General features: G+C 36.4%; 1 protein-coding gene across 1 annotated transcript in view; it reads right to left on the bottom strand.

Moving 5' to 3' along the window:
• Window positions 1-12905, bottom strand: part of SPINK5 (serine peptidase inhibitor Kazal type 5) — a 79720-nt gene that overhangs the window by 47326 nt on the left and 19489 nt on the right. Inside the window, exons 5-8 of the mRNA XM_046000562.1 lie at window positions 7859-7986; window positions 5978-6041; window positions 4541-4668; window positions 2995-3061 (exon numbers count right to left, since the gene is read on the bottom strand). Coding sequence (XP_045856518.1) covers window positions 2995-3061; window positions 4541-4668; window positions 5978-6041; window positions 7859-7986 — 387 coding nt within the window. The remainder of the gene's footprint in view (window positions 1-2994; window positions 3062-4540; window positions 4669-5977; window positions 6042-7858; window positions 7987-12905) is intronic.

Consider the following 12905-nt stretch of genomic DNA (forward strand, 5'->3'; position numbering starts at 1 on the left):
GGTCTGGTTTGCAAGGAAAATGAATAAGGTGGCATCCATTGTCCTCTCTATGAATCTGTGGCCTCCTTTACTGATGTTCACTTTAATGTGCTCTGCCTCATTTATCGATGTCCATTTCTAATACAGTAGGTAAAAAGCATGGAGAGTAAACCTACTTTTCCTTCATTCCCCACTGGAGAGAGGTAAAACACCAAGACTAAAATTTAAATTTAATTTAAAAGGCTGTGACTTCCCCCAAATAACCCAAAGAAGGTTTGTTCCAGATTTCCCAATGCTTTGGTTTAGGACTTTTGGGTTTTTCTCTGTTTTGAAAATTCTATTATCTGAGTTGAAGGCTAAACTTTATATTTACAGCTATATTTATATCTCTATCTACCCCAAATTACTTTAAATTTAGGAATCTCCATGTCAATAAACATGTTTTGTAATGGCCTGTATTACTATTTAATCTACAAAACACAATCTACAAAAATATGCTTCTCTAAGCCTTTTTCAAACCCTCATCTTCCCATTTCAGCCATGAAAACATGAGCATAAAGAGTGTGGTTTGAAGTTGGAAGACGTAAGCAGCTAGACTGTGCCTCTGTGAAATTTCCCTGGGAAATCACAGTAAGGCATGGGTATGGGCATAGACAACACAGACAACTCTATCTTACCAACCACACAATGAAGTTTTTGGAATAATGTTCTTTAAGGCCTTTTCTAGATGTAATATTCTAAATTGAAAAAAAAAATAACTCATATTTCATCAGGACACTTTAAAAAAGAATCTGAGGGGTGCCTGGGTGGCTCAGTGGGTTAAAGCCTCTGCTTTCGGCTCAGGTTGTGAACCCAGAGTCCTGGGATTGAGTCCCACATCCGGCTCTCTGCTTCAGCAGGGAGCCTGCTTCCCCTGCTCTCTTTGCCTGCCTCTCTGCCTACTTGTGTTCTCTGTCTGTCAAATAAATAAATAAAATCTTAAAAAAAAAAAAAAGAATCCTAATTGACTCCTAATAAGAAGATATTTGTTTTTGGAGGAGCAATGGGTGTGCTCCCAACTTCCTGGTTGTAACAATCCAGAAATAAAGACACAGAAGACAATCATCTGATAATCATAGCATGGTAGGAAAATTACTGTTCAATGGTTCCCATAAGAGAAACAATGATAATTTCAGTTTATAAGTTGTGATTCATCCAAGGAGATTCTGAAGAAATGCTTTTGTGAACAACCCACTGACAGGCTAATTATGCAGCAGATATTGAGCCATCACTGTAAAGCAGTCGCATTCAACACGATCACGTCCAGTGACCCCACCAAAACAACGACCCCAGCCACAAAGGAAAAGAGGGAAAAATAAACAAGAGCTGAGGATAGATAATGGAAAAGAACTGTCTGTGTTTACGGAGGAGTAAAATGCTCAATATTACAAGATGACCCAAAGTTTTTGACTGAAATTTAACAACCAAAAGAATTGCTTTTCAAACCTCAGTTAGTATTAAACAAATTCCTGAAGACCGACTCCTCCATATTCCTTCACTAAAACTCTGTTGAACACCCTATTAGGGTGGGAAATTTGCTTGAGTGAATAGTATCATGAAGTAGAAGTTTAGTCCATAACTATCAAAAACTGGACTTGTGTCTATCCTTAGGAAAGCACATGCCCATCATCCACAAAAATGGTATATTTGTTGTGCCATCTCTCCCGATCGGATGGGGGCCCCCAAATGCGGGGCATCCTGATGGAGTTGGGGCGGGTGGCACAGGCAGTAAAAGAATCCACCCAAGGCAGAACAAAAGAGATAAAAGTATGTTGGATACCTCACAAGGAAAGGCAGGAAGGACAGCAAAGGAAAGACTCTCCCATGTGGTAGTGGGTAAGAGCTGTATTTAAAGGGGGAAGGAGAGGAGGTATGGGAATGTATGGAATTTTCCTTTTTTGTACCTATGTCTGGGTGTAGGTAGCCCCTTGGTTAGTTAGGGCTGATACATATTTTAAGATGGTCACTTGATGGGCCTGTTTGGATTCAGCCAGGGGATCACTGTGGGACTTTTTGCCTTGATCAAATTTCCATTGTTCAAGCCTCCTGCCTAAAAGAGGCCTTTACACTTGTATTAGCACAGAAGAGTACAGGGTGTGGAATCACATTACAACAAGAAAGTAAAATTGAGGTCATTTATCCAAACTCTTAATTTGGAACAAAGAAACTGAGGCCCAGAAAGAACAGATGACTTGGTCAGTTTCATACAGCAAGAATGGAACAAAACTATGGGTAAAACTAAATTGTTCTGACTTCTCAACAGAAAGCTAGTCATTTAGCAAAGTAACTGCTATCAGTTACAGTGAAAGTAGGGTTTGGTAAACTTGACGATTTAGGAAATCCAAGCTGTATGACCTAAAATATTTATTCAATTACTAAAAGGAATAAATTTTTATACTAAACAATTAGACCATATAATAATTTGAAAGAACTTAACTTTAAGGGCTCTTTAAAAAACACAATATTTTTGTTAAAACTGAAGCAAGACCTTTATAAATGTAAGCCTCACTGTAATAACCATAACAAATAACTCCAATTAGTATCAGTGTGATGATTCAAAAAATACACCAGTGGATACACCGTTTAAAAGACTCTAGAATTATTTTAAAGTTATTCCTGTCTAATTTATATTATGTTGCATTAAAAAAATTTATTCAAAGCAAAATTAATCTAAGTCAGGGAGACGGATGGTGGAAATTCAGTGGAGTTTAATTTGCATATTTTCTGGCTTATATTCTTTCTTTCCCTTTTTCTTAAAAACAGCATATTGTGAACTTCAGGTGGGAAAATGAAATTTTAAATCTGAATCTCATGATTAATATACTTGAAATAGTCAACTTGTGGAAGTTTGGAATTAAGGGAAACAATTTATTGTAAAAATTAAGGACAATGACATTACTGACCCACCTCAAAGAGTCAAGCCTAACTTTGTTAATACTTTGGCCACAAGATCAAATTATGTGGTGAGGAATTTACCTTTTCGACACTTCGACGAATTCTGGTTTCACCTTCTCTCTTGGCATTTTCCTGAGCTTCTTTTAAGCTGTTAAGAAAGAGAACAGTTGGTCAGTTTCTGACTTATATTTTTAGGGTCCAGTTCTGTGCTAGGCACTTTCATATCCTTGGCCATACCCTGTTAAACAGATCCACTTACAAGAGACAAGCTTTCCCCTGTCTCCAATTCTACCCAGAAAATTGCCAAAGATAAGGAAGGGTGTGAAACTGACTCACTGACAGTCAATTAAAGGCTTTGTTCTGTAAAGGCAGGTGGGTGTGACTCCTTGATTGACAAACAGAGATTGTTGGGGAAAATTCCCTTTAACTGGCAGAACCAAGAGCTTTTTAACACAATGCTGTGACCAGGGTGAAACCAAACTGAGCATTTGAAGTACTGCAGTCCACACCCTTATGTAAACCTTTTCTATACCTTGTAAAGTATTTGTTTGCCTTCATGTAAAATCACCACAGTTTAAAAAAAGTGACATTGAGCTTCTGAGTCCTCTTGTATCTGTTACCTAATTACAATCCCATCCGGAGATAGGCAATATTACTAGTTTCGCAGAGGAAGAAACCAGGAGTTAGGGAGGTCAAATTCTCTTTTTTAGCTAGTGCATGAAAACACAAAGTCACAGAATTGGGGTGGGTTGGAAAACTAATGTCTCCTAGATAAGAATGTAGAAATTAAAAAAAAAAAAAAAAAAGAATGTAGAAATTAGGCTTATTTCCTGTCTGGAAACCAGATATAATCACTGTTTTGTAAACTGGATAGGACTTGCCCTTGAATTCTCTGGCAGCACACTGTAATTTTCAAAGGCAGGTGTGAAATATATTAATCTGTTAGATCTTTCTCTGTCCTGATTTTAAAGATCCATGGATGTAAATGGAGCACTTAAAAGCCTGCTGACATATAGAGAGTCTATATCTTGTTTAACAGTCAGAATATTACTCATTGGATCTTCACTTCTCAGCCTTAGTACTCACAGTTGTTAGGCACTGAGAGAAAGTTAACCCTATCCTTCCCTTTACTAAAGTTCTACCTTCTATAGTAATAAGAAGGCAGCCACATGACATTACTGTTATTATTTTAAATTAGACTGTCACTTCTAGTAAGAGTCTCTGTACATATTCAAATGAAGAAATGCCTGTCAAACAACTGACCTAGTTTATTCCAGGTAAGTGTTTTCTAAATTGTAAAATATTGTGCCTTATAAAATACTGTGCATTATCCTATCACTATAATTAAGCAAAGGAAGAGTCTTCAATTTAAGAACTAACATAATTACCTTATCCATGCCTTTTAAGAAACTCTAGCAGATGATATGAATTAAAAAGAAAAGAAGCCATTCAGAGAGCAAGGATTATTTCACCTTATAGAGACAAAGAATTGTATGCTTCATGAAAAGGACTGTATCTCTCTGAAAAAGAGTGAGAAAAAAGTGATTCTGGAGTGACTGTCAGGAAGGCAACCAAGTGTGTCCTCTTTAAGTCCACCTACTTAAAGAGTGGGGATGATGATACTTACAAAAGCTCAGCACACATGGCACACTTATTGCCATGTGTTTTGCCATCAGGGCCAAGGACTGGATCATTTTCCCTCGTGCATCCAAGTCTTCCGTCCTTCACATAAGGCCGAAAAGCACTACATACATCCTGAAGAACAGGGAAAAGAACTTAACATTCACCATCCTGATTGTAATGCCTTCCACACTGTTTTCAGAAATTGTATACTACTCAGTGTTTCTCTGCCCAATGTATCCTAGCCACCTAGAGCAATGCCTAGAAGTAGCTTAGTAAGTGTTGCATAATTCATGAGGTTACATATGGTACTCATTTACTTATTCATTTATTAGTAAACACAGATACCCTAGTAAGTGCTAGAACTAAGGTGGAACACAGTCCTTACGTGTTCCATAAGGTTGAGCAAGTTGAGCTCACGATCAACTTGCTCACGATCTACTGGATGACACAGAGAGACATTTAAAATATGATGTGCTAACTGTCCTGGTAGGTGCTCTAGGAGCATAGAAAGGGCACCAAACTCAGGTCATGATCCCAGGGTCCTGGGATTGAGCCCCGCATCGGGCTTTCTGCTTGGCAGGGAGCCTGCTTCCTCCTCTCTCTCTCTCTCTGCCTGCCTCTCTCCCTACTTGTGATCTCTATCTGTCAAATAAATAAATAAAATCTTAAAAAAAAAAAAAAAGAAAGGGCACCAAATCTTGACTTAGGAAATACATTCAGCTAGAAAAAGTCAAGCGTGACATATTTGAGATACTCATTTCTTTCTTCTATCATCACAAGCACACAGAATGTTAGCAAAGAGAAAAGCTATTTAATCCAAATCTCATTTTTTTTAAAGATTTTATTTACTTATTTGACAGAGAGAGATCACAAGTAGGCAGAGAGGCAGGCAGAGAGAGAGGGGGAAGCAGGCTCCCTGCTGAGCAGAGAGCCCGATGTGGGGCTCAATCCCAGGATCCTGGGATCATGACCTGAGCTGAAAGCAGAGGCTTTAACCCACTGAGCCACCCAGGTGCCCCCAAATCTCATTTTTTGATATGGCAACACTGGTACACTATGGTAAGTAATTTGTCGAAGGTCTCCTGACAACAAGTGACAGTGCTAGGGTTTCAATTCAGATTGACTGATTCATAATGCCCTTTCTACTACAAGTGTAGTTTCCTTTTGATGGATGGATGGATGGACTGATGGGTTTTTTGTTTTGTTTTGTTTTGTTTTTCATAGAAAGCAGAAATAGAGCTGAACATTCTAACTACCAGAGTCACCTGCTCCAGTTGTAGGAATCAACTGCTTTTCATCTAAACAGGCAGAGCCCCATCTTATGTAAAGCAAGAATTGCTCTCTTCCTAATACCCCACACCAAAGAAAGAAGAGGAGAGCATCTTCTTTCTTTCTAAAGTCAGCCTCCCAAGATTTCCCACCATTTGACACTTGTCCTCACCTGCTCTGGATTACTGGTCTCACATTCCCCTTCGCTTTTTATGCCAACTTGGGACCTGGTTTTACTGGAATTGAAAGTCAGGAGACACAGAAGTTTAGTATCACAGAACTTCTTACCATTCAAAAATAACTTATTGTCACTGTATTATGATTCTCCTTTGCACTTGAAAACAGATGTCACATTGCAGTCTTTTCCTCACTTACTCTTTCTAATGAGAGCTTATGTTTACAGCTTGCAGTTGAAGAAATAGAATTATGTTGGAGGGCTAATAAGAGTCAGATCTATAAATATTATTTCTAGAATTTTCTTTCCTATGCCTAAAGAGAATCCATATCAGGAGAGAAGGAAAAATTACACATTATAACTAGATAGTAGATGTCCCCAAAGAACTTTGCTGTTGTTGATGGTGTTGTTTTAAATATATGAATTCAAGTTCATAGATCTACCAGCCTACTATATTATTCTTTGTTTGGATTATGCTAACTAATACTTTGGTTGTCATGGAAAGTACCTAAAGTCCCAAGAATTAGGTTGATTCAGTTTAATAGAGCTTTAACGCTATCTGAAAACAAAACCATAAATGTAAAATATACTTCCTACTTTTTAAAAAGCTAAGACAGCTTAAAACCACAGCCTGTGTATAACAATGAAAAAACAATGTAAGGAGAAAAATGAAACTATTAAAAGTTATAAGAAAAAAATTATATCAAAAGATAACCTCTGAGAGAAACAAACAAAAAAATCGAATTCCAATGTTATTGCAGAGTCTCCTAGTAAACAAAGCTAAGGAAGAAACCCAATGAGCAGTATGGCTCTCACTGTATAATGCAGGAAGCATACCAGAAATTAGGGATGAGAAATTTAGACCTGATGAGATTTAAACATTCTATCACAGGACCCTCCATATAAAACACAACAGTAGTTAAATGTACAGTGTGCTCATAATAGTATTACAAAATACATATCTAATAAAACCTGTTTTCTGTATGTATGTCTGTATTTTCCATTTATGTTGACCACTCATAAGAGGTGAAGGCATTAATTTCAGACTGCATCTCTGAAAATGCAAAAATGCAAAGGATCAGAGTGATTTGATTCAGTTGTATTTTGGTAAAGATACTTATGACAAGAAGGGATAACTCTTGCACAATCCTGAAGACTGAGTGCTCATCATATCCTTTATTGGCTTCAAGCACTGGTTGCTTTATATTTGCAAAAACTGAAGACCAGACAATTCAAGACTGAGGCCACAGGCTAGAACCTGTAAAGCAGGGTGTGCCATCTTGCTGACTGAAGACAACTGACAACCAAACTTAGCACTGAGGGTGCACAAAGAATGAAATGGGGACAAAATGATGGACAGCAAGATGCATTAGCTATGTGACAAAGGTCAAATCAATGGGGAGAAGTTCAATATTTAAAGTTCCAATTATCTATCTACTATTATAAATTACTGAGCACTAAATGAAAAAAATCACTTGATGACTAAATAATTCTCTGTGAACAAAGATATACTCCTAGATAGACAGATAGAAATGGAAAGATGTCTGTTACGTGTAAGTAAGTGTATGTACATACATACATGTGTGCTTATATGTGCAAACACGGAGATACACAGATTTAGATCTATCAGATGTTTGTCTACTTCACAGAGATACTGATAACTATCTGATAAACTGCACACAAAGGTGCTTTGTAAAATATAAAGTGTTGCACTATGTATTTTTTTCCGTAAGAATAGTAAAAGGAGTGGTCCTAATAATTTATGGCTAGCTAACTCTCACAAAATGAACTGATATTTTAAAGACTGGAAGAAAAAACTGTGTCATGTACTTATATGGAGAGCATGCTTTAGGGAGAAAGCCTGCTGCAGATACTTACGCGTTCTCAGCACACAGCGCACATTTGTTGCTGTAGGTTTTCCCATCTGTGCCACAAATGGCTGCATTGTCGAAGGTACAAATAAAATCCCCACTTCTCTCTTCTTTCCTGAAATCATCGCAATTCAACTGCAAGAGACATTATCAAGGAACATCAAAATAGAAGAGATAAAATATTTGTTAGATACATAAATAGGTTAACATTTTAAACCCACAACAATATAACTTACTGAAGAACAAAACAGACTGCATGGATAACATTATGGATAACAGAACAAGGACCGAGAACAGAGATGTAATTTGATTTCAGGACAAAGAATTGCTATTTGATCTCAGCCACTTGCCATCTGGTGACGCAGGCTGTCTCCTCTCTGAAACTTTGTATATACTGTTTATCAAATGCTGCCCTTCTCTGCAGAGTGGCAATGAAGTCTAATAGATAATGGATAGGAAAGCTCTCTGTAAACTCTAAGCTGCAATAAAGTTTTTATTATTATAGATCAGGGTAGTGATCAGAAGCCAGATTGCTGGGCTCATAATTCTAATTCTGCCACATACTGCTGTGTGATGTGGGAGTTACTTAATCCCTCTGTGCTTTAGTGTCCTTATTTGCAAAATACAATAGTACCAACCTCTCAACATTTTAAATGGTTTTCAGTGCACGAATATGTGCACAGCATTTACAACGGCGCCTATGTCAAAACCACTTACTGTTATTACTGTTGTTATTTTAAACATTTTCTACACTGACAATCAAGCCAATCAAGAAACATGTTTTGGGGATGATGGAAGATATCTCTAATCTCAGCTCAAATAATATGACACATACTTAGGGACATACCTGTATGGTGAGGAAAACAACTACACTAGGTGGTAACTGGAAACTAGAATTTGATTGTCACCTCTGCCACCCACTCACTCCACCTCTTTGAATCTTACTTTTCTTATCTGACAAATGGAAATTCACACCCCATCTGTACTACAGATTTGTGCTGAGCATCAAATAAATACCTAGGAAACCTTATTTGACAACTCTATTGTGACATGAGCTAACTAAAGAAAACCTAGACTTAACTTGAATTTAATTTCTATCTAAGAGCAAAGAATGACATTGGAGAATTTTTCAGTTATTATATCGCGTGATAAAATAAACTTTTGATGTTATTGTCATAACACAAATATTTTAAATATAGATATGGAACACTTAGAATATAGACCTGTGACCTAGTATGTTACACAATAGAAAAAATAAAAGAATAATGGATACAAATACATAGAGAATTGTGAACCAAAATGTTACATTGAGGAATACTTCCAAAAGACAATAAAAAAGGAAAAAGAATTTTACTTTATTTATTTAGTTATTTATTAAGATTTTTATTTATTTATTTGAGAGAGAGAGCACGAGAGGGGGAAGGGGTAGGCAGCAGGAAAAGCAGAGTCCCTGCTGGAGCAGGGAGTCCAATGTGGGACAAGATCCTGGGACTCCAGGATTATGGCCTAAGCAGAAGGCAGTCACTTAACCAACTGAGCCACCCAGGTGACCCAGAAAAAGAATTTTAATTAGAAAAAAAAAAAAAGCTATGGAAATAACCTACTATTCATGTCATCTGTTTGGGAAGAAGTTAAAATAGAGTGAAAGTAAGTAATGGCTATATGTGTTATTGCATTTATTCGGTTGTTCATTTGTTCCTCAAAATTTGCTAGGCTCTGAGTTTCTACCAGACTAAGACACTGCAAAAAAAAAAAAAAAAAAAAAAATGAAATGTATGTTCTAAGGAACTTACATTCTGATGAGAAGTTAAAGACCATAAATATAATTTTAAATGAAAATAAGTGCTATTAAAAATAACTTGAACAATAGCTAGAATGGTGGTTATTTTAAATAGAGTGTCAAGAAAGATTTCTCTGTAAAGATAACATTCGAGGTGAAATGGGATTAATGGGGAGAAACCAGCCATTAGAGATCTGAGGAAAGGACATTCCAGGCCTAGAGAACTGCAAGTGCAAAGGATTTGTGATAGGAACTAGACTGTCCTGTTTAAGGGGCACAAAGAAGTGTGTCTGAAGCATAAGGAAAAAGCAGGAGAGCTGCTGGTTTTCTCTCTAAGGTCATTTCTGAAGAAACCACTGAAGCATGGGTGGCATGGATTGATTTTATTCACTTGGGACAATCACTGCTCTCTCTCTTCAGCAAAAGCAACAGCAGCATACTAGGTCACAGGTGTTGGAAAGGTGATGATAGGGCAGATAAAAAGCCCAGCTGTGAGGCGATGAGAACAGGTGTGGGTATTTACTACTCCACCTCCTCCTCCCCCTCCAAACTCCAAGGGCTGGTAGGTCACAACCTAGAGAGAACACATCTTCCTATTGCTAACAGTTTCTGAGAACTTACAGATGGATTCCCAACCTGGTGGACTGGCAACAGACTGGAGGGGTAACGCTAGTTCCAGAACCCTCTGATCTAGGCTTTATCCCTTTTCCTATCCTTACACTCACCAGAGAGGCAGATACTGAGCGTAGCCTTGAACACCATCTCACTCAGTGTAGCAGAAAAAAATAACTAAAGCTATTATGGAATCTTAGAATCGAAATATCTATATATGTGAGGAACAAAACATAAAAGAAATATGGTAATGTGAGCAAGATTCTGTATCAGTTGAAGCAGAATTATCAGAATGCATAGAAAAATAATTTTTCAAGACTGTTAACTATGCTTTAGAGAAAAAATATCTGCAATATGAAACAAGAAAAAAAGAAGTTATAATGGGAAAAAAAGTGGAAGTTTTAGACATGGAAAATATTTAAATGGTTATAAATAAAACAGTAGAAAGAATAAAAGTAGGATAGTTACAAATACCTAATGAATTTGTAAACCTGAAGATTAGATCAAGAAACTCTCAGAGAAGCAATCATAAAGGAAAATGAATTTAAAATAGAAGAGAAAATCTAAACAACATGGGGAATAGAATTAGAAGTCCCCAAAAGGAAGCAACCATGTACAGGAAAAATATTTGAAGAAACAGTGAACATTTCTAGAATCAATGAAAAATGAAAAACAAAAACAAGAGAAACAGAGAAACAGCCATAGCAACTCAAAGATGGAATCTAGTCAATAACAAATTATAGACGTTTAGGGCTTTTTTTTTTTTTTTAAAGGATTTTATTTATGTATTTGACAGAAAGAGAGTCATAAGTCACAAGTAGGCAGAGAGGCAGGCAGAGAGAGAGGGAGGAAGCAGGCTCCTTGCTGAGCAAAGATCTCAATGTGGGCCTCGATCCCAGGACCCTGAGATCATGACCTGAGCTGAAAGCAGAGGTTTAACCCACAGAGCCACCCAGGTGCCTGAAGTTTAGGGCTTTTTAACCAAATAAAAGCAAGCTAACATATGTTAGGGGAGAAGACACAGATTTAACAATAAATAGTGGCATTAGTAATAGCGATGATAAATAATTATAAATATGGGTATTTGGTTAAGGGGAGTCATAGTAAGAGCCAAAATAGATATGCAACCTTTAACTCATCATCAAAGAAAACTGAAAGGAAGAAACTACTTTTAAAATAATTTTTTTAAAGTCTGATAACTGAAAATATGAAAAATTAGGAGAACCAAGTCCTAGTACAACAGAAATAACAAACTATAAATGAGCTAAGCACACAAATTAAAATACAATTTGTGCTTGGATTTAAAAAACAGGATTAGGGGCACCTGGGTAGCTCAGTGGGTTAAGCTTCTGCCTTCGGCTCAGGTCATAGTCTCAGGGTCCTGGGATCCCTGCTCAGCAGGGAGCCTGCGTCCTCCTTTCTCTCTGCCTGCTTCTCTGCCTACTTGTGATTTCTCTGTGTCAAATAAAATACTTAAAAAAAATAAAAAACAGGATTAAGCAGGTATGGATGACAAAAGAAAATTAAAATTAAAGAGCACACAGATACTGAAACAATAAGACAAAAGATATGAGGTAAAAATGAATAAGAAGAGAGCAGATGTAGTAATATTAATACTAAAAATATAGAATTCAGCCCAAATGCATCATAAGTGACAAAAGTGAAAGGAAAAACAGAACATAAGGGTATAATTTTGTTCACTTAATAATATAGGCTCTACCTCCGTCAGACTGTAACCAAAAAAATTTGATAGAATAAGATAAATCAGTAACTGGATTTACAGATTTTAGCATATACTTCTCAGAAACTGATAGATCAAGGAAAAAACGAAGATGCTTATGACATTAGATTTTTATAGAAAACTATATCCAGGAAACACCAAATAAACATTTTTTCCAAGACATAGAAAACATTTATAAAAGTGGAATATTTATTAGACCACTCAGAAAGTCTTGGGAAATTCAAAGGATCAATGTCATATGGTCTATGTTCTCTGCCCAAGAAATATTTGGCGAAGAGTGACAAACGGAAACACTTCAAGCACAAATCTTGAGATAGATGATAATTAGTATCTTTATATACCCTTGTCATGGAAACTTAAAATTAAAAATTTTAATGCTCAACCCATTATAAAACGTGCAGCAGAGAAAACATAAAGAAATGAGAACAAGTGACACAGACAAAAGAAAATTGAGAATAACATAAAAGCTGATACTCAGATTCCTATGACAGTTGGTAAGAGAGAAGACAGAAATAAAAACACATGCAATCATCATTTTAAGTAACTATATAAAAATTGACACATATATACAACAAAAACATACTATCAGTATCTATGTGCTAAAACATCTGAAAACCGAAATAGAGATAGAGCTACCAAAAAAGTATAAAATACCTACAGTGGTTTGATAGGAAAAGTGGAACAGACCAATAGCATTAATCCCATTGATAAACTGGTCTGAGATACTCCCTCCTCCAAATGCCCAAGTACTAATAGCTTTAAGATTCACTGTCTAAATTGTTAAGAAAAAATGAAAACTTGTGCCAAGTAATAATAATTTAAAAGTTATTCCAAAAATAGAGAAGTTATGTTAACTGAAAAATAACTGTAGACAGTTTTATTGAGGTTTTACTTACATACCATAAAATGCATGAATTTTGG

This window comes from Meles meles, chromosome 3 (genome assembly GCF_922984935.1).
Source record: "Meles meles chromosome 3, mMelMel3.1 paternal haplotype, whole genome shotgun sequence".
In the NCBI taxonomy this organism is placed as follows: domain Eukaryota; kingdom Metazoa; phylum Chordata; class Mammalia; order Carnivora; family Mustelidae; genus Meles; species Meles meles.